General features: G+C 42.1%; 1 protein-coding gene across 2 annotated transcripts in view; it reads right to left on the minus strand.

Annotated features, from left to right (window-relative positions):
* The window catches only part of vps8 (VPS8 subunit of CORVET complex), a 570,202-nt gene that overhangs the window by 423,637 nt on the left and 125,034 nt on the right, over positions 1-21,531 (minus strand). For both annotated transcript variants that reach the window (XM_078551411.1, XM_078551410.1), the window contains exons 21-25: positions 16,642-16,864; positions 13,353-13,442; positions 9,475-9,526; positions 4,980-5,022; positions 2,629-2,701 (exon numbers count right to left, since the gene is read on the minus strand). In XM_078551411.1, the coding sequence (XP_078407537.1) occupies positions 2,629-2,701; positions 4,980-5,022; positions 9,475-9,526; positions 13,353-13,442; positions 16,642-16,864 (481 nt within the window). The remainder of the gene's footprint in view (positions 1-2,628; positions 2,702-4,979; positions 5,023-9,474; positions 9,527-13,352; positions 13,443-16,641; positions 16,865-21,531) is intronic.

The raw sequence follows: 21,531 nt of genomic DNA on the forward strand, positions 1-21,531 counted from the left end.
GCAGGTGAAGGGCAATAACTGGGGTTTTCACTTGAGCATATACAGAGACACTTATTTGACTCGAAAAGAGTTACAGAGACACTTATTGACACTCTGGTGGTTGAGTTTGGAAGCATAATGTTTCACTCCGTAAATACTTGCAAGACTGAGTGAAAGTTAGCTCCTGTACTATGCTTCGCCAACTGGCTTTCCAAGATTAAATTATAGATGTTTTTATGTCATCTGGCTGATTTCACCCATTGCCCTGAAGGAGACACTCGGAGAGAATGTGGCATTAAACAGTACATGTGACACCAAGGAATGCTTAAACTTAGAAGAGGACTTTTTCTCCCAGTCATATTGCTGTGAATTTTGAAAATATAAACCAGTTAACAAGTCTTGTTTCTGCACAAATTTGATTAAAAATCACAGGCTTCTAAGCCAAACATACTGCACACAGCATTAAGCTTCTGGAGCAAGATCTTACAAACTACTTATCACAGTAATCCTGGGGAAGCTAAAAAAATATGCTCAAGTTGGGTGTAAGAAACAGCAGGGTTAAGTCTTAAGAATGGAAGGGAAACTAAGATAACAAAATGTCAAAGAAAACAGACATGTTTCCCGCATAGGGAACATCTGACCTTAAAAAAAGAATTTCCTTGCAGGGTGACTAAAATAAAAATACAATCACACCGTCCCCAGCAAAGAATTTCAATTTATAGAAAATAACAAAGCATAGCTGAATATAAATCAGCGTTGACAGAAGAACATTAAAGCTGTTATAGTTAAAGTTGAAAATACAATTGTTCTGTAACACAGGCTTCATTTAATATTCAGCATGCACCTTACAAACATGCAAACTGGGGATAAAGGAACTTCTAGTTTCACTTTTACAATCACACATTGAAGCTTCTGCTGAGAGCCTGGTTTTACAAACGTATGTAGGATCATGCCGTCTGCAAATCAATTCTTTTCTTGAGAATAGTTTTCCAACATTTTATTTCTCCACACTACGCCCTTTTTGAATAGTTTGAGGCAAACCTTTATGAAGTTTGAGCTGTGCCTGTTCATGCACCTATTCTTTATCCCTGAGTGATTGTAAGATTCTATTATTACCATTGCCACATCTGCAGAGCACTGAGAAATGGGAGACAGGAATCAGATTCCTCCACAATACCTCAGCATATTAATTTCGATACATTCCTTCACTGAAGGTGAATACGTCCATTGTAAAACAGCAAAGCTAACCACTCAGATTCAATTTGCAGCCTCTTTATGTGGCTGTTCTATTCATCCCATGTCCATGCTCCAAAAGAGGAGCAACTATATCTTGCCTGCAAGTACTGATCATCACTGAGAAACAACAGTATAAATATAATCATTACAATCTATTCAGTTGACCTACCTATCTATTGAGATTGCCAAGTTAAGGGACTATCTCCTGACATTCTTGATGTTGGGGCAATGGTTTTTCTAGAGGCCATATTATGCAAGATACAGATTTCACAGTGACTGCATTGCAACAAGGTTTACATATTCACAACAATTTTATGAAGTTCAAAGTCTATGGCCATAAAAATTGTTGTTACCTCAGTCTCATGGGGCACAATTAACATTGAGATTGAACCCCGTTTCCGACAAGTATACAATACAGCTGACAGAGGCACAATGGGCAAGATGGGATCCTTCTGTGCTGTAGGATTCCATTTAAAAGAATGACTCTTCCATAATGGGCGAGCCAACAAACACAGGGGTCTCAGCAACCTCTTCAGTTAATGATAAATTTCTGCATGTAAGTGATCAAAATCACCACTGCAGACAGGATCTCCCAATGTCAATATTTTTAAGGGCATTATTTCTTAGAAGTCGCTGGCAATTCATCATGATCAATGGTGCCAATGTATGTTTCTGAAAATGTAAGAGAGACAGCTTCCAAAAGCAAGAGGAAAGTGCGTGATCCATGATGTGGCCACTAGCATTTTTATGGAATTGGCATTGAGGGGGAAGCCACTTTTAATTTTTGTAGTAAATTGGACACATCCGCCCTTTGCCCACATGGAGCCTGGTGGCCAATGCCCATCCCAATGCCACTTATTTATAATCCCAGGAACAGGCTTTCAATGGGGAACCAGATCTTCATTGGCTGCCCACACCTGATAATGTAGTCCTGGACACCCAGCGTGCCATGATGCACTTCTGGAGTACCAATAAATTATTGAAATGCATGACATTTCATAACACAGTGAGGTCAGTCCATTTGTACAAGTTCACATCCAGGACAAAGTGCCTGGAGAGTTCTATCAAATTTGAGTTCCCAGTCTCAGCCATGCCATTACATGGAGGTGCTGAATGCAGGGTAGGCACATCCTCAGGCGGAAGCAGACAGGAAGAAAAAAAGAGAGGGAAGATGCACTTTCTGAAATTATCCACTCGAGCATCACTGAGGCCAGGCAGCAGAGGTTATGAAAGCTAGGTAAAAGATAGAGAAATAAACGAAGGGGTGGGGGTGTTGGTGGAAAACTTGGACTAAGCGATGACAATATTGAAGAACTAGTGCCTGAAATGATTTGAAGTCTGCGTACATGATCTAGACTGCGGGGTAACCCTGCTAATACATGACAACGACATCTAGCTGCAAAATTTACTCACCTGATGTTTCACCAATGGGACAAGGTCCTCTGGAATATTACCTAGAGGGTACGCTCGTCCAGCCAGGCAGCAGCTGAAAAAGGAAAATAAAACCAATCACTCTTGGCTTCGTACTGTTTATGAGACTTATTGAGACTTCTTTTAATGTACAGTTATTATATATCATTCGTTAATGGCAACAACTTCACACATTTCTTCATATTAAAACACCAGATTCATAAAAGCCAGTAGCTGTGCATATACCAGCAAAATCAATGAGCTTTCGAAGTCAGTCATTACTATCATTTCCTGTTCTGTTAGCCTGGATTTTCAAGGAGTTGAATATTAAATCTCACAGCAAGCATCCCTGGAGATAAGCAGCATCGAAAATAATATTTTTATCCATTTTATTTCCATGCATTAATATTCAACCCTACACTGTTGCAGATCTTGCCGAATTCAACAACAAGGCACAAAAATGTGTCCAGTTCTGGCTGGGCCATGTATAGACTGTCCATGGGCACGATAAGAAGAAGAATATTCAAGACAGGAAAAATGGCTGTTTGACTAGCATTCAGGAATCAGCCTGTTGGGTGATGGAGAATCTGTCCATTTTCCAATTGGCGTGGGAAGACGTCAGCCAGGAACGGCAGGAGCGACGGCAGGATCTGAAGGCAGGGTGTCAACTGGTGCAACCTCCAGAAATATACTCAACCGGAGTTCAGACCCAAGGAGAGGCTTACTGAGACTTATTTTAACATACAGCAATTATTTATCACTAGTTAATGGCAACAACTTCAGAAATTATTTCATACTAACAGAACACCAGATTCATAAAAGCTTCAAGGTAACTTCAATGTTCGTGTGCTTCTAATCGGCAGCCTTACCTGATGGGAGAGCAGCCAAGAGAGTGGCAGACCCACTTGAAGAATAAGCTCATAAGTGATTGATCTGCAACCTCTTAACAAGCACGGTGCCTTACTAAGAGTTCCGGATCACTGCATTTACTTTTACACGTTTCCTCCTGCAAACTCAATTTGCTTAAGAGAGCTCAAAGTAGTTCTTTGCACCAACTGCTTTCCCAATTATTTCACTGCACCAGCTGAAGAAGCTGTGATACTATATACTCAGATTACTCCTCTAAATTAAATATATCTGAATATTTTTATTGGTATTCAATTTTTAATACATTACTCAACTATAATTAAGATATAATTTTAACTGATTGAGGTCACAGAGGCAGCCATCACGTTAAGATTACGGAAACCAATGATTAAACAAAAATATCTTTATGAATAAAAGAACACAACTTCAGAGACTAATATACAACCAGATTGGAATTCATTACTATGGATCTCAAAGTCTCAGGATTTCCAAAGATACAGAATATAATATAACAAAGTTTCTTTTACTGCCTTGAGACTTCTGGTGGTACTAAATCAGTGCGGGGAAAAAAAAACTAATAAACTAAGAATCTGTCACAAATTATTTCCTAGGCCAAGATCTCGGACCCTACTCTCCAGCTCTCCAGTCCATAGGCAGCGAAAACAATCACACTGCCGCCATAGCTACCACCAGAACCAGGGAGATACTGCGAAGCTTTGCTTTTCAATACCTGGACATGAATACATACACTGGGCCGAAGCCTCTGACTAGTGTCGGAAAGTGCTGGCCTGCAGAAATTAGAGGAAATAAATGCACACTTAACTGGTCTTGAAAATTGTGTTGCAGCTTCCATTCGCTGGAGCTGCTCGGGGCCTGCAGTGAAAGACTCCTGGCAGGGGAGGGGGGAATGTATGTGTCTGGGGTTGAGGGGGTTGGGGAGGGATGTCCAGAGGTCAGGGAGAGCGGGGGTGGGGAAGGAAGAGTCTGGAGGTTTGGTGGGGTGTGGGGAGGGCAGCAAGGTCTGGGCCAGGGTTCTGAGTCCAGTAAACCAAGGTCGGGGGGGAGGGGTGGGGAAGGATTCTGAGGTCGGCGGGGGAGGGGGGGGGAGGTCAGCGATATGGGACAGTCCTGTGGGGTCAGTCTGGGTCTTTTCTAACTTCTAAGTAACTATTGGACAGGCTTTAACTTTTCTAAGCTTTTCTGGGTAACTATTAGTATAACCCTGTTTGCGATTTAAGTTGTATTTTTGGATGGTTCCCACTGCAGGAAAACTGTCCAGAGGAAGTGTGCGCTTCTGGGAACTTGCCAGAGGGATTCCCCAGTGCATCTTTGGGGACCCCGCCCCCCTCCCCTACTGGGGAGCTTGGAAGTTACGGGCAATGACATGATGATCAGTTAACTGCCAAAGAAAGGTACTCAAGTTTGAAATTGGACAACCTTATTCTGTGCTAATCCCTGAAAGATCCAATGTATAAAACAGAACTTACCTTATATATACCAGTAATTTATTACCCATGACCACTTGTTCATCTGTAAACAACAGAACATGATTTAATCCCTTAATGCATACAAAAGAGACCCATTCTAAACATACATTTTGTCAACTCAGATGTTTTGGTGTTTTAAGTTTAGTGGTAGGATATTAGGAATGGGCTTTACACTTATTCAAATGGAGCATGGTATACCAGGCTGGCCGAATGTGTTGTTTGCCAATAATCTCCCACTTACTGAACTTTGCATCACTTGTGCCAACACAGAGAGTCCAAGCAAAGATCAGGCATACCATGCAGGGCCAGGTCTTTGATCTGCCCTCTTGGCCACAGATGGCGCATGATACCCAGGGAAGTAAAGGAAACAGCATTTCATAGCCCCCCAACCATGACTGTTCAATGACTGAACTGACAGCGCAGTCCAAAAAAAAGCAACTGGGTGGGAGGAGGATACGGCACAAATTGAGTACTTACAATGCTAAATGCATTACATCAGAGCTCAATTTTGTTGTGAAAGTATTAATATCAGTACTGCAAATTGTCAGTGCTGTCTTTTCGTACAGTGAATATGACATTCAGCCAGATTCGATGATAATTGCTGACTTTGGGGTGCATAGAGATCCACTGCCATCTTTCCATTGGGATGCTAAAACCTCTCAGACAGGGATAAAAGATCCCATGGCACTATGTGGACAGCAGGGATGGTCCCTTGGTTTCCTGGACATTAGGATTTGGAATGTGCTGTCCAATTGTGGGGGTGGGTGCAGATTCAATAAAAGCCTTAAAAAGGGGATTGGATAAATACAATTGCAGGGATAAGGGAACAGTAAGCAGCAGTGAGTCTAACTGGATCGCTCTGCAAAAGAGCCAGTAAAACTCGATGACCGAAATGATCTCCTCCTGTACTGTGCTGTACTATTCGATGAGTCTATGACTGTTCACAGGGTGTTTGGAGTCACATTCTAAGGAATGGTCTAGGCTTTAAGGTTTAAGGAATGTTTTCAAAAGCGAAATAACAAACAGCAACAATAAAAAAATGCTATACAACATCCCACACTAAATGTTGCTCACAACTTTGTTCTTTGCTTTAATGTTGAAATTGGAAATTAAAATAAAGACCTATATACCAGCAGATGTAAAATCCTGGGCCACAGGTCTGCGTAAATAGTACGTTGGGAGCACTTACCTGGGTTTAATGTATACAAAATGACCGCTTGGTGGAAACAAGAGCTAGTGCTTGAGAAGAGGAAAGAGTTGAGCATGGAGGGAGCATGCTTAGTATGTGTGAACTAGAAATAAGTAAGTTTATCAAACTAATTTAGTGATGTAGAAGGATGCAACTACTATTCAAAACACAGCTCATCTTGTCAGTAAAGAGTTAAAACTGTGGCAATGCGTAAATGCAAGTTTGATCCATTAAAATGAATGCTATGCAAAGTCTGAATGATGACAAAGTCTTTCCCATAAGAATCTACTGGGGCTGTTCAGGGGTACTTCAGGGCATGGAAGGTGGAGCCTGGGAGATGGTCACTGACTGACTGGCTGCAGGGGTGTTGTAGCAGTAAAACGTGCAAGAAATAGACAAGTCGTCATCGTCTTGATCTGTCACATTTATTACAATGCGACATGAACTCAAGGCTCATTGATCGTTTACTGTCGCTGCATTTGGAGGTTAGGACAGGATGCTCGGCGGGTGTCATTACCAGACTGAGGTCCGGGGGCAGTATATCAGACATGGCTGTTTCCTGTATTGAAATGTGATTAACACAGAAACAAAAAGTTGTTTGGTAGTACAGACAAAAAGCTTAGACATGTCTCTTTTGCAGCAATAACCTAGAAACATAGAAAATAGGAACAGGAATAGGTCATTCAGCCCTTCGAGCCTGTTCTGCCATTCAATATGATGACGCCTTTATAGTCTAAAAATCTATCTGTTTCCTTCTTAAATACATTCAGTGACTTGGTCCATGGACAGCCAATTAGAAAACAAGTGGGAATTCTACAGTGATGCAGTCACAAACCCATATAAAGGTGAATTTTAAACGATGGAATAAAAACTAAATGCAGGAAAAACTCACCAGGTCTGGTAGTATTTGTGGAGAGAGAAACAGACAATGTTTTAAGGCTTTGGAACTGAAGAGAGTAAGAAATGTGATGAGGTTTATGCTGTTGATAAAGGGGTGGAGTGGGAGGGGGCGGGGAAAGAGGGTCAGGTGGAACAAAAGGGAAGGTCAGAGATAGATTTGGCCTTTAACCTACACCCACCAACACCAGTCCCCCAACCCCAAAGATGCCATGGAACAAAAGGTAAAGGGAGTGGCAATGGCTGTAGTAAAGAAACAAAGCATAGGTCCAGAGTAGGTGCTAATAGCAAAATAAAGATCAGCTCAGTCTGAAAGCTAAAACAAGATTAAGACCGGCGCTTGGCAACAAAATTCAAAATGGGGGACAAAGATCATGGTCTGAAGTTGTTGAATCCAGAAGGCTTTAATGTGCCTAATCAGAGGATGAGGTGCTGCTCCTCCAGCTTGCATTGGGCTACTCTGGAACATTGCAGCAGGCCAAGGACAGAAATGTGAGCATGAGAACAAGATGGTGAACTGAAATGACAAGTGGTCAGAAGGTCGGGGTCATGCTTGTGGGCTGAGCGGAGGTGTTCCGCAAAGCAGCCATCCAGTCTGTGTTTGGCCTCCCCAATGTAGAGGAGACCGCATTGTGAGTAGTGAACACAATAGACTAAATAGAAAGAAGTACAAGTAAATCGCTGCTTCACCTGGAGCATTAAAAAATGAGCATTTTAAGAGGAGGAATTTTTGTTTGTCTTGAAGTATACAAGGCTCCAAAAACCAGCAGTAAATATTCGATCCTACATCAGTCAGTTTTACCTTCAGAAAGGGTAAAGACCAACAGCAGGGCATGTCTTAAATAAAACCAAAGTCAGCATCATAAAGGTTGGAATTAAAGGCTTGTCTTGATGCGTCAAACATTGCCAATATCTCCAGATGTAAATGATTGAATTGTGATTAATTTCCAGCAGTTCAAATTATACTATGAGATAGCCTGTTCTTCCAAGCACAGCAAAATGGATTGTGCATGATCAAAGTTGGTGCTCAATACAGAATGTTGAAAAAATCTAATCGTTTCTGTACATACCTGGCAATTCAAAGTTGCTTTCTCTAATTTAAAAAATGTAAGTGCCCAATAATTTGAACTAAGCCACAGAAACAAAATAAAATAGGAGTTTAGTGTTTAAACAAAATTAGATGGGGTGAATCAGCAATTTTGAATTAAAAGGATTAGATTGCATCAAGAAGAATATCAGGTATATAGGGAGAATGACAAGGTTTGGAATTCTGGTATTCTCTGATGATTTAGAATTTAGTGACTACAACTGCACATGTCATAAGAGACAATGGATTGTTATGGGGGGAAAATACAAATTAAATATAACCCAGTAAGAAGAGTGGGTAAGTGACACTAGAAACATGAGCAAAAAAAGCACAATATGAGAGAGGGAAGGAATACACAGTGACCCAGTCAAGGCACTAGTTAGACCACACCTAGAATACGGCGAACAGTTTTGGCCCCCTTATCTAAGGAAAGATATGAGAAGGAAACTTCTTATTGAAACATATAAGATTCTTAGGGGACTTGACAGGGTAGATGCTGAGAGGTTGTTTCCCTTTGTGGGAGAGTCTAGGACCAGAGGGCATAATCTCAGAGCCCATTTAAGACAGAGATGAGGAGGAATTTCTTCTCTCAGAGGGTAGTCAATCTGTAGAATTCTTTACCGCAGAGGGCTGTAGAGGCTGGGTCATTAAGTATATTAAAGGCTGAGATAGACAGGTTTTTAATCAGTAAGGGAATCAAGGGTTATGGGGAAAAGGCAGGAAAGTGGAGTTGAGTATTATCAGATCAGCCATGATCTCATTGAACGGCAGAGCAGACTCGATGGGCCGAATGGCCTACTTCTGCTCCTACGTCTTATGGTCTAACAAAGGCAAGAAGGTCAAAATGTACTATCCATTAGAGTGCTAGGATCTTAGCAGTGCAACATGAAGGCACAGTGGAATTCAATATGGAGCTCCTACTGACTCATTTCAGAGCAGTATTGACAGAAGCCCGAAAGCAAGTTTATGCAGGAATAAAGGTGCAGAAAAGGCAGGGAAATTCCTTTCGAGAAAGCCACACCTCAAACACAAACTGAGGAGATATACATTGCTTTGGGTAATACAGAGTCAGAATCATTTACAGCACAGGAGGCGGCCATTTGGCCCATTGAGTCCATGTCAGCTCTCTGCGCAGCAATCCAGTCAGTCCCATGCAACAGAAGACAGAATGCTATAGAAACAGGAACCTGCTGTACATGAACAATTGGTGCATGATTCAACATTCACTGCACAATAAACTTAACCAAATAAGACAGATGATTCTGTCCTCTCGCATTCAACTGCTAAAGTAAAGTCGTTTGTGAAAAGCAATAAGCTTATACCTGAGAGGGATTTGCCAGCTCGGAGAGGAGGACCAATAACCTGGAACAATTTCTGAAAGTATTGAGAGAAGCAAATGTATTAATTGAAACCGTGAAGCTTCATTGAGATCAACACTGTTGAGCAGAAAATGTTATCCAGGTATAAACTGGTTACTTAATGAATGACTGTCTTGCATACTTCACAGCAGAGAACATTTCAGAGCACCAGAGATTACTAAACAAATTAACACAAGAGTTGGGAAAATAAAAATAAAAAAAATACCTCCAGGTACCTTTAAAACTGGTAAGAAACTATTTCAATTTTATTAAGATCAGTCCCATCCATAGTCAGCTAATCAACAATAAAGTAGCAGGATGTAGGAACCCATATCCATTCAGCAGATATTCTTTGTGTATATATGTTAACAAGTTAAAGCAGACACAACACTCAGTGGCAAATTAGATATTTTACACTCAGAGTGTAAAACGAGTGAGGTTTATTCACCCACAACAATTGCATTCTTAAGTGCAGTGATGATCAAGACAGCAACAGCGGCGACTTGCCAGTGTACAGCTTCTCATTTTCATTTCCTTCTTCTCCTCCATAACTGAACTACTTACCTGCCTTTTATCCTTCCAAGCTGGGAATCATTTCTGATTTAAGGCAGTAACAATTTTTTAAAGCTATATTACCTTTCCTTGGGCTTTCTATCATTTTATGTAAAGTGCTTAAAGTTATACTTCTATTGCAGATACAGAGCTTTCAAAACATTGTTTTTTTTTATTCTTTCACAGGATGCAGACGTCGCTCGCTGGGCCAGCATTCACTGCTCATCCCGAGTTGCCCTCGAGAAGGTGGTGGTGAGCTGACTTCTTGAATCGCTGCAGTCCGTGTGCTGTAGGTACACCCACAGTGCTCGCCACCCCCTCGGTTTTTGTGTGATCCAAGTTTCTATTAATAACCCCACAGCAAACTCGAGATAGGATGAACTCAAATGGTTAGTTTATTTGTACACTCTCAAAACATGGGAAGGAATGTTCACAGCATTGCCCCCATACACAGACAGTAAAGAGAGGGGGAGAGAAAAGAAAGATTTACAGTTAGTGGTTCACGGGGGTTCCAGAGCCCAGGATCAAAGTCCAATGAGGTATTCCTTCATGGAGGTCTGCGGGCTTAAAACCGATGCTGGATAATTCACTTTTATGGTGGTGTTGACTTCACAAGATGAGATAGGCACACCAAGATCAATCAGTCTTGTAGGCAATGACACAAAATTTCCAAGAAGCAGTGTAGATGGGGTCAGGTATCCAACTTGGGCAGAGCTCTACCATGTGGCCTGCCAGCAGACTGCCTGATTCAGCTCAGCAAGGCAATATTAACTGGTTCAACAAGCCAGAGGCCTAGGTCACATGACCCCCCCCTCCCCCGCCTCTCCCACCATAGATATGTATTTTCTAAAAATGTACAGTGTGAGGACTTAGTCCATCGCAGACCTCCCAAACTCACAGCGATGGGGTTATGGCGGGGGTTTGGAATGAATTTTATTTCATTCTTTTTGTGTCTTAGATGCAGTGGGCAGCTCTGTCAGGTTGCCTCCTGATTCTGCATCAAGGTAGGTGAGTATGGGATCGAATATGGTTGGAATCTCTCTGCTGGTCAGTTGGGTAGTAGGCTCCATCTCTTTTGGAAAACTACTGCCCTCCGGTAGACAGTCAGCTCTCGCTGTACCTCCCTGTGGCTTTTCAACTGGGTGAGGCATCTCATTCCCTACCTGCTTGTTTGTCTAGGGGCCCCCTTGGTCCCTACATAAATTTGAAAAGAAGGTTCCAGCCAGCTGTATTTCCAGCAACTCCTTAAGCTTTTCTTTTCCTGGTTTAATAACTTCTTCTTCTTTCAGGCTCTTCGGCTACATGGGGCATCTCTCTCACTATCTCTTTCCCTGTCTGGGACTTCTCTGGTCCCTCTTTAATTCTGGGATATTCTATAAGTCTGTTTTACATTCCACTGGCCCTTCCTGGGCCTCTTTGAACCCTACTGGCCTGGCTTTGGCCTTGTTACATTCAAGCAGCTCTCGCTCAATGGTTATGGATTTTATTTCACCCTTTTGGGTCTCTAAGCGTTCCCCATCCTTCTGCACTCCTGCAGATTTCTGCTGGCTGACATTGGCCTCTTTTCCTCTGCTGGCTAACACTTTGCTGGCAGGAATCGATTCCTGCTACTGGTAGTTTGGGGACAATTCCTACCGTGACAGGGCCTGAAACAAGGTCACACGAGCTAGGTGGACCCTATGGAGGGGGAGGGCAAACACAGGTCCTCCTCCCACTCCACTGATCAGGGCTTTGGCCTTCAGGGTGGACTTGGGGTGTGGGGCGGGGGTGTAGGTTTAGGTTTCCCTCAAACATTAAGGACTGAGTGGCCCCCATGTCCCCATGTCCCGGAGCAGTACCACAGACTCGCTCACGTTTTGGGATGGGTATGGGGACACCGTTTCCCAAAGGATAAAACTCGTGAAGCTCTCTGGGAGTTTGACTGGCTCGTACACAAGTAGTGCTGTGCTCTCCAAGGGGTAAGTTTCTGGAGTGAGAGTCTCTGCCTGCTCTGCTGCATTAGCCACTGGTGCATCCACCAGGGGACTACTCATGTAGGACTACTCATTAGACCTACAGGCTTTCCTCGCAATCTCCAGCACTGAGGTGTGGAATGGCCTATTTTATTAGAATGGCAACACACCAGTTTCTGGGTGCTCCCCTTTCGGGCTGCAGGAGCACTCCCAGCACCCTCCTCTGTGTTTTCTTTTCTGGAGTAGGGTCCTCTCCTATCCAGGTCGCCCTGCTTATCTTTCCAATGCTCATGGGAATGGTTTGGAAAGGGTCTGCCTGTGGCTGAGATTGTAGCTGTCTGCTGTGACTGCTGCATCCCTGGCTGTGAGGATTCTCCGCTCTTCCAAGGACGTACGCAGGTTGGAGGGGAAGCAATTTTTGAATTCCTCCAAAAATATCAACTCACGCAATCCCTTATGGGTGCATGGGACACTTAAGGACCTTACCTATCAGTCAAACACAAATTGCTTCAGTGGTTCGAACTCAATGTAGGTTTGTGTTGGCTTCTTATGAGCGTTCCGGAGTTGCTGGTGATGTGCCTCCGGGACTAACATGTAGGCACTTAGGACGGCAGCCTTGGTGTGCTCATAATTCAGGGACACATCAGGAAGCAGCATGGAGTAAACCTCTTGGGCGGTCCCTGACAGCTGCCCTTCAATTCAAAATGTCCAATTTTTGGAGCTGGTATTCTCTTTCTCTTTCCTGTTCCCTTTCTCTCTTTCTTTCTTCTGAGCCTCTCTTTGCCTCTCCTTTCCCCACTTCTGAGTCTCTCTTCCTCTCTCTCGTTCCCTCTCCTTAAATTTGAGCTGCATTCTGAGCTTTTCCAGCTCAAATTTGGCAAGGGGAGGGGATTCAGAGTCATGGTTGGCTGAAGGCTGGCATCTGTGATGCTCAGGACCTCAGGAGCAGGTGAGATGAATCATCCACTCAGCTCCTCTGGCTGAAGGTTGTTGCAAATGCCTTGTCTTTTGCACTGATTGGTTAAGTCTTACCCTCAATATTTTGACCACAAAGAAAATGCAGCCGTATCGCTTAAACTGAGGTCAAGAGGATATTAATGTCTTCACTTCGGGTTTCGTGATACTGCTGTACGGGACCAGTGCCCATAAATGAGACGGCAGCACAACTGACTGATATTACTGTGGCATTCTGATTGCACATAGAATACAGCACAACACAGAACAAGTAATGTGCACTTTCTAAACATACCCCGCTTTATCGACGCAAGTTCAGAATGACTGGATGTTTTGGAAATCAAAATTAATTTGCATCTCACTGATACAGTTCTAGTTTCTTACCTCCATCGGAGTGATGTAATCATTCATTCCTCTGTTGTACACGTAGATCATGGCATCATATAGACAGTGTTCCCAGCACATGTGGACCACCTACAACACAGGCAGAGATCAGAAATCATACTTGGACACATGATCCAAAAGCATCGCTGCAGAAGTGACTTCATGTTAACCTTACAACATTAAAACTCAAACTCAGAAAAGCACATTTACCATGTTGGAGGACAGAAGAGAAAACGTTCATAAAAGAATAGCAAACCAATATATAATTTCAAAGTTTTAAACTTTTTTTTGGATTCAATATTAATTCTTTCGGAACTCCATTCACAATTTTCATCTAATCAAAAAAATTACTAACACAATGCTGCGTATAAAGAACATGTTTCACAAGCCCTATATTTCCCATTTCTCTCAGTACTTGGGAGGCAATTTTAAATCTACCCACCTAGTGGAAACCAGCAGGTGGATGGTTAAAAACTAGCCAGTTACTTAACTGCTCAGGTTGTGACCATTTCCAGTCGCTTGTGGTTATTAATTACAAGGATTTTGTAGATGAATGGCATGCTGCGTAAAGCAAACAGGAGCCTCATAATCTATAACAACTGGGCTTCCATTACATGATCAGGACATCAATGCAACTGGGGCTTGAGTGCATCTGTACCAAAGCACTCTGAATTCAACTCACAATTGGTACGTGAACATGGTCTGGAATTTCCTCTTGACTTTGAATGAGGCAGACGGCTTGGTTCCCCAAATAATATTATTTCCAATGATGCAGCGGAGATCAGGATTATTAGTCAACATTTAAAATTTGCATCTATATATAACTCCCATCATAGCCCAAAATGCTTATAGCCAAAGGATTATTTTCGAACTGCAGTCACATCTCAGCAAAGGCAGTAGGCAATTCACGTACAGTAGTCTAGCAAGCAGAAAATAAGTTAATGATTAAGTCATCTGTTTTTATGCTATATCCATTCTATGATTCTAATCCTCATTGATCTTTAAACAGTGCCACTAGAACTATCATATCACCTGATCAGGCAGCCAGGGCCTCGGTTAAACATTTTATCTAAAAGATTGCACTTCTGACAATACTATGCTCACTCCTTGATTTGTTCAGCGCAATGTATGACAAGGCATTGTTTTTGAATCCAAGTAACATTTGTGAAAATCCAAACAAGATCAGGCAGTGAAATGATGTCCAAGTGGCTACCTCTGACAAATAAGTTGAGTTAGTAGAACATAGTCAAACTGACTAACTCTAGTAATCTGAAAAGATTACAACAAAAGGTGCATAAAAGTTTTTAATAAAAGTGCTCGTTATTAGACTGCAACTCATTATTTTTACATAGGTATAGGTCAAAGAAACAGGCATTCAGCCCAAGCAGTCCACGCCTGTGCTTATGGGGAGGTGATGGTGCAGTGGTATTGTCGCTGGACTAGTAATCCAGAGACCCAGGGGTAATGCTCTGGGGACCAGGGTTCGAATCTTGCCACAGCAGATGGTGGAATTTGAATTCAATAAAAAAATCTGGAATTAAGTCTAATGATCTCCTTTAGGGAAGGAAATCCGCCGTCCTTACCTGGTCTGGCCTACATGTGACTCCAGTGTGGTTGGCTCTTAAAATGCCCTCTGAACAAGGGCAATTAGAGATGGGTCAGCAACACCCACATCCCATGAATGAATTTTTTTTAAAAATCTCCACTCAAGCCTCTTCCTATCTTTCCTCGTAATCTATTATTGTAACCCTCAATATTCACTTCAACCACTCCCTGTGTGGTGCATTCTCCCTAGGTGAAGAAGTTTGAATTCTGAATTCCCTATTGGATATATAGGAATACTGGTAGCCTCTATTACACTCTTCCCTACAAGAGGAAACATCCTCTCTGTATCCATTCTATCATAACCTTTTATAGTTTTAAATATCTCTATATTTAGATATAAATTTTTTGAGGAGGTAACAGATATCTTCTTTTCTCAAGGCAAAAAAGAGATCCAGCCTGTCAAACTTTTCCTGAAACGAATACCCACACATTTCTGGGATCATCCTTATAAATCTTCTCTGCACCCTCTCCAGTGCCTCTATATATCTTTTTTATAATATGGTGACCAGAACTGCACACAGTACTCTAGGTGTGGTCTAACCAAGGTTTGATACATAACTTCTCTACTTTTCAACACTACCCTCTAGAAATAAAGCCTAGTGCTTTGTTTGATTTTTTATGGCCTTGTTAACCTGTGGAACAACTTTTAGGGATTGATGTGTTTGTACTCAGAGATCACTTTGTTCCACTATCCCACTTAGGCTTGCCCATTCCAAGTAATGAGTGACTTCCCTATTCCACCTTCCAAAATACACTACCTCACATTTATCTGTTGAACTTCATTTATCAATTAGTCATCGAATGTGCAAGGTTATTAATGTCCTCCTGTAATTTGTTGCAGTCCTCCTCAGTTTTGACTATCCAACCCCCAACCCAGATAACAAATTTAGAAATTGTGTTTTTGATGATCCCAAAGTCCAAATGGTTAATGTAAATTGTGAACAGCAGTAGTCACAGCACTGATACATGTGGAATAACACTTCCCACCTTCTGCCACTCTGAATAACTCATTCTCTGCTTTCTGATTTGAAGCCAGCTAGCAATGCATCCTGCCCCTTGACCCCGGGCTCCACGTTCTCTAACCTTATTCATTTGTCTATTATGGGGAACCTTATCGAATTCCTTTTGAAAATCCAGATAAATTACCTGCATTATCTGCTGCATTACCATTGTCGGCTTTGTCTGTTAGCTCCTCAAAAAATTTAATAAGGTTGATCAAGTAAGATTTTTACTTTCGAAATCCATGCCGATTATTCATTATTGTATTTTTCATTTCTAGATGTTGTTCTATTCTCCACTCTTCTATGTTCTGCTGTTTCTCATTTGAGTTAAAGAATAGACTTTCTACTATAAGCATATGACTGTTCCACCTCTGTTATGTTACTTGTTTGATCACTTATAATGAAGTGAAAACAAAGCCTTGTGATGTTCTCTTTGAAGACTAGAGACAGATCTTATGTAGGCAGTCAATCCAGTAGCTTAATAAAAACATTCCAGGGAAGACGCTGTTGTTTATTATTCCAGACACATTACTGAAAGCTTAGCAAGATCTTAAGACTAGGATAGATACTCCTGAAGGTATGAGGAGTTGGGGATTTCCATCAGAGTGATCTGATATACAAGGGACGAAACAAACTAAAAAGGCAAAAACAGACCCAAAAATCAAACAATGTGTATTGCTCACCTGTTGAATGTCTAAGCTGGTGATGTCCATATGTACTATGCATGCCTCAATGTTCTCCATCATGTCCCTGTCCTGAAAGTGGATGAGCAGATCCTTCATTACCAGTGGGGTGATGCTTGGCAACTTGTCATTCAAAATATATGGTTCCAGGCATTCGAGAAACACTCCCTTTGCCACTGAGATCTCACTCAGTTTATTATAGATCTGGCCAAATAGTAGATCTCTGTAACAAAAGAAAGAAGTGCATTTTATTATAAAAAGGTGGCTTTTTTCTTATTTTTTTTAACAAACAGAAGTCAGAAGGAGTTTTTGGAAGCAGTCACATATCTGGAATGAGATGAAATTTGATCTCAAACAATACAATTTAACGAAAAAATATTGAAAGGAAACATTTACTCAGGAAAACTAAGCTGCAGAATTTCAAGCTGTATAATCCTGGGTGTCTTTTTTTTTTAAAAAAGATGCAATTCATTGCCAGAGCTACAACTTATCCATTACTCGATGAACTTGTGTCCACTTTAAACTGACAATTAGCTGTTATATTGTGTACAAGTAGCAGACCCTTATCTGTTGGATAAGACTTAACAACAACATAAAAGGGAAAGAAGTTGAATCTAGAATAGTTGGATAAAAAAAATGTAGGACACATAAAGGTGTATCAGAGTTTAGCTTAAGGTTAATAACTACAACTTGTTGTTACAATCTCCCTAGAGACCGTTAATGTTTGAAGAGAAATACAAACACCCAGCTAGTAACTGAAAGAACCATGCTATAAAATGTTTATGCTTTTAAACAAAAAACAAACTTTACTATGTGTAAAGAAAAAGCGACATAGCAAGCACCGCTAACTCAACACAATAGTTTGTCAAGGCTTGGAGTACAAATCCAGTTCTCCCCTTTTACTTCCTAATTCCACCCAGGCGTTCTCTTATAAAGTTATGAGGTCTTGAGGGTTCATTCACTCTGCCTTTTGGAATTCAAATCAAGTACGCCACAGCTCTCTGGAATTCACTTGGATTTTTCTTCTGTGTTCCAGCTATTCCCTGAGGTACAAAATTGCATGGGGATCTTTCCATTAGCTTTTTGCTAAGTGACCCGCCAACTTTTCTTTAAAACCTCACTCCCGTGGGCTTCTCAACTGAAGCTTGGGGCCTTACTGCATTCTTGCTCAGGGGTTCCACATCAGAAAACCCCGAGTGGCTAATAGTCCTTTACTCTCGGTCCCACAGCTGCTGTATAGTTTCTGGCAGATCCTCTCTCTCTGCCTTCTCCAAGTTGACTGCTTGTTTTCTGTGAGCAAACAAACAGATAAACCCAAATCACAACACAAAGGAGGACCTCCCCGGATAGCCCATCTCCATAGCAACATAGCATATTTGGGATGTTCCCACAAGAATGTAAATTAATTATCTTTTACCTTCAAAACAATCCTTTGACTCTGGGACACACATGAATAATTTAGATCTCTAACTGAGTTAACGACCCTTTTTCCAGACTTTCTGGTCCCACTAAGAAACCCTCTTGTTTCAAAGGTGCTTTTAGGTTCTTTAATCTGGGAACAACATGAATAATCCAAATCCCACATTAAAGTAACTGCAGACCTCCAGTCCCTATGAAAAGTTCAAAGATGGGTTTATGCGTTGTCTAAGGTTTCTTGGTTCCAACTCTGACCTTACTAAATAAACACAGGTTATCCTTTGAACTGTAATTATCCTAGGTTTGTTTGAATTGCATTTACTTCAGGGCTGTTTGCCAGACTCTCCATCAGATGTTTCCATTTATCTTGCATTTAACATTACAATTCCTAAAACATGTAAAGCACATGAATCATGAAATTAGATATTATAACATTATATTTGTGTAGCATCTTTAATGGAGAAAATATCCCACGCTAAAGGATAGAGTTACTGCTGGCCATATCGGCAGACAAAGATCTAATGTGCTCGCAACATTTGCACTGGTTCACCCTCTGACTTGTTCACCATTTGATTGCACTTTGTAAAAGGTGGAAGGCTAGCAACTGTGATGCTGGGGACCTCAGGAGGAGGCCATGACAGATCAACCACTCAGCACTTTTGGCTGAAGATGGTTGCAAATGCTTCAGCCTCGTTTCTTGCACTGATGTGCTTGGCTCTTCCATTGCTGGGGATGTTTTTGGAGCCTCCTCCTCTGTTTCCTTGTCCATGACCATTCACGACCTCATGTGGCACGACTACAGAACTTTGATCCAATCCATCAGTTTAGGGATTGCTTAACTCTGTTTATAGTATACTGGTTCCACTATTGTACGTGATCCCGTGTTGAAGCTTCATCAGCTTGGCAGCTCATTTTTAGGTATGCCTGGTGTTGCTCCTGGCATTCTCTCCTGTACTCCTCACTGAAGCATTGTTGGTCCGCTGGCTTGATGGTCATGGCAGGGTGAGGGTATGCCAGGCCATGGGGTTATAGATTGTGATTGGCTATAGTGCTGCTGCTGCTGATGGCCCACAGTGCCTCACGGATACTCAGCTTTGAGCTTCTAGATCTGTTCTGAATTTAATCCATTTAGTGAAGTGGCCATGTCACACAGTATGATGCAGGGTGTCCTCAGTGTGAAGATGAGACTTGACCTACATGAGGACTGTGCAGTGGTCACTCCTACCAACACTGCCATGGAAAATTCATCTATGTCAGGTAGATTGGTGAGAACAGGGAAAAGTACGTTTTTCCCTCACCACCTATCCCAGGCACATTCTGGTGGATATGTCCTCCAGGATTCAGCCAGCACCATATCTAATGCTGCTATTGAGCCACTCTTGATGATAGACTACAAATAATGTTTATATAGCGCCTTTAATGTAATGAAACGTCGCAAAGTGTTTCATAGGAGTATTATAAAACATAGTATGACACTGAGCCACATAAGGAGATATTAGGTCAGAAGCTCAATCTGGGGTCAAATATGACATCAAGATAATGAACAGACTGGCTTAATCTGAGACTATTGCTAGGGAGAGGGATGGAGTCAGTAGCTTGGGAATTAAGTTTGGAGTGGGGACTGAAAGCAATTACTTCAAACTTCCCAATTTTTAATTGGAGGAAATATCCAACATCCAGTAGTGGATTAACAGAAAAGTAGTCTGATGGACATTGAAGTCCCCCACCCCAGAGTACATTCTGTGCCCTTGGAAGGAGGAGAAGGGTATTATTCTCCTCCTTCCCAGAAACATGATAGGGTCCCCCTTGTCCTCACTTATCACCCCACCAGCCTCCGCATTCAAAGGATCATCCTCCGCCATTTCCGCCAACTCCAGCATGATGCCACCACCAAACACATCTTCCCTTCACCCCCCTTGACGGCATTCCGTAGGGATCGTTCCCTCCGGGACACCCTGGTCCACTCCTCCATCACCCTCTACTCCTCAACCCCCACTTATGGCACCTCCCCATGCCCACGCAGAAGATGCAACACCTGCCCCTTCACTTCCTCTCTCCTCACCGTCCAAGGGCCCAAACACTCCTTTCAAGTGAAGCAGCATTTCACTTGCATTTCCCCTAACTTAGTCTACTGCATTCGTTGCTCCCAATGCGGTCTCCTCTACATTGGAGAGACCAAACGCAAACTGGGCGACCGTTTTGCGGAACACCTGCGGTCTGTCCGCAAGAAAGACCCAAACCTCCCTGTCGCTTGCCATTTTAACACTCCAGCCTGTTCTCTTGCCCACATGTCTGTCCTTGGCTTGCTGCATTGTTCCAGTGAAGCCCAACGCAAACTGGAGGAACAGCATCTCATCTTCCGACTAGGCACTTTACAGCCTTCTGGGCTGAATATTGAATTCAACAACTTTAGATCTTAAACTCCCCCTCCCCCCATCCCCACCCCGTTTCTTTTCCCCCCCCCACCCGCCTTTTTTTTCAATAATTTATATAGATTCTTCTTTCCCCACCTATTTCCATTATTTTTAAATCTAAAACTAAAACCTTTAGTCTTTCCACCCCACCCCCACTAGAGCTGTACTTTGAATATCCTGTCTTGCATTCTTAATTAGCACTTTTCTCAGACAAAGACCACCACCTTCAACACCTCTTTGACCCTTTTGTCTCTGACATCTTTTGATTATCTGCTCACACCACACCCTCAATGTGTCTCTTCCCCCCCACCCACCTTAAACCAATTTATATTTCTCCCTTGTTGAAACTATGCTTCAGTTCTGCTGAAGGGCCATGAGGGCTCGAAACGTTGACTGATTTCTTCTCCACCGATGCTGCCAGACTTGCTGAGTTTTTCCAGGTAATTCTGTTTTTATTTTGTTTTGGATTTCCAGCATCCGCAGTAGCTTTTAGCTTTTTGTTTTTATCTTTATAATTACTCTGTTCAGTGAGTACAGCTTCTTCTTCCAAGCATTTAAAAATAAAACAACTTACAATAAGGAACAAAAGAAGAAATGATTGTCTATCGAAGCAGTGCTGACTGAGTGTTAACTAGGTTTCCAACATTGCAGGGTCACAAATAATTCAAACAGTCATTCTGCATTCAAAGTTGCTCAGCTCTCTTCCCCCACTGTATGGGCTGAGGGAATGCAGTTTCAAGATAAGCCTAAAACACAAAGGAACACAAATATAGATTGTGGCTGGAGACTGAAGGCCTATTTATTCACGCTGCTTCTAATCTGATGTCTACACCACTTCGTATTGCTTCTGGCAAGGTCTGGACAAAAGACACTGTTTATAAAACAATAAGAAAATGCTGTGGCTTCGAGATTTTTCGCTCTGTTATTGATGGCGACAGTGTCGGCTGACCCTCAAATTGAGGATGACGTCTACTCAGGATTGTGAGTTTCTGCCATGGGTCTTCATGTGACTGAACAGGCCAATCCTTGACCCACAGGTCTTTGGGCACATGGGGTAGTG

The sequence above is a fragment of the Cetorhinus maximus genome, chromosome 11 (genome assembly GCF_964194155.1).
Source record: "Cetorhinus maximus chromosome 11, sCetMax3.hap1.1, whole genome shotgun sequence".
NCBI classification, from domain to species: domain Eukaryota; kingdom Metazoa; phylum Chordata; class Chondrichthyes; order Lamniformes; family Cetorhinidae; genus Cetorhinus; species Cetorhinus maximus.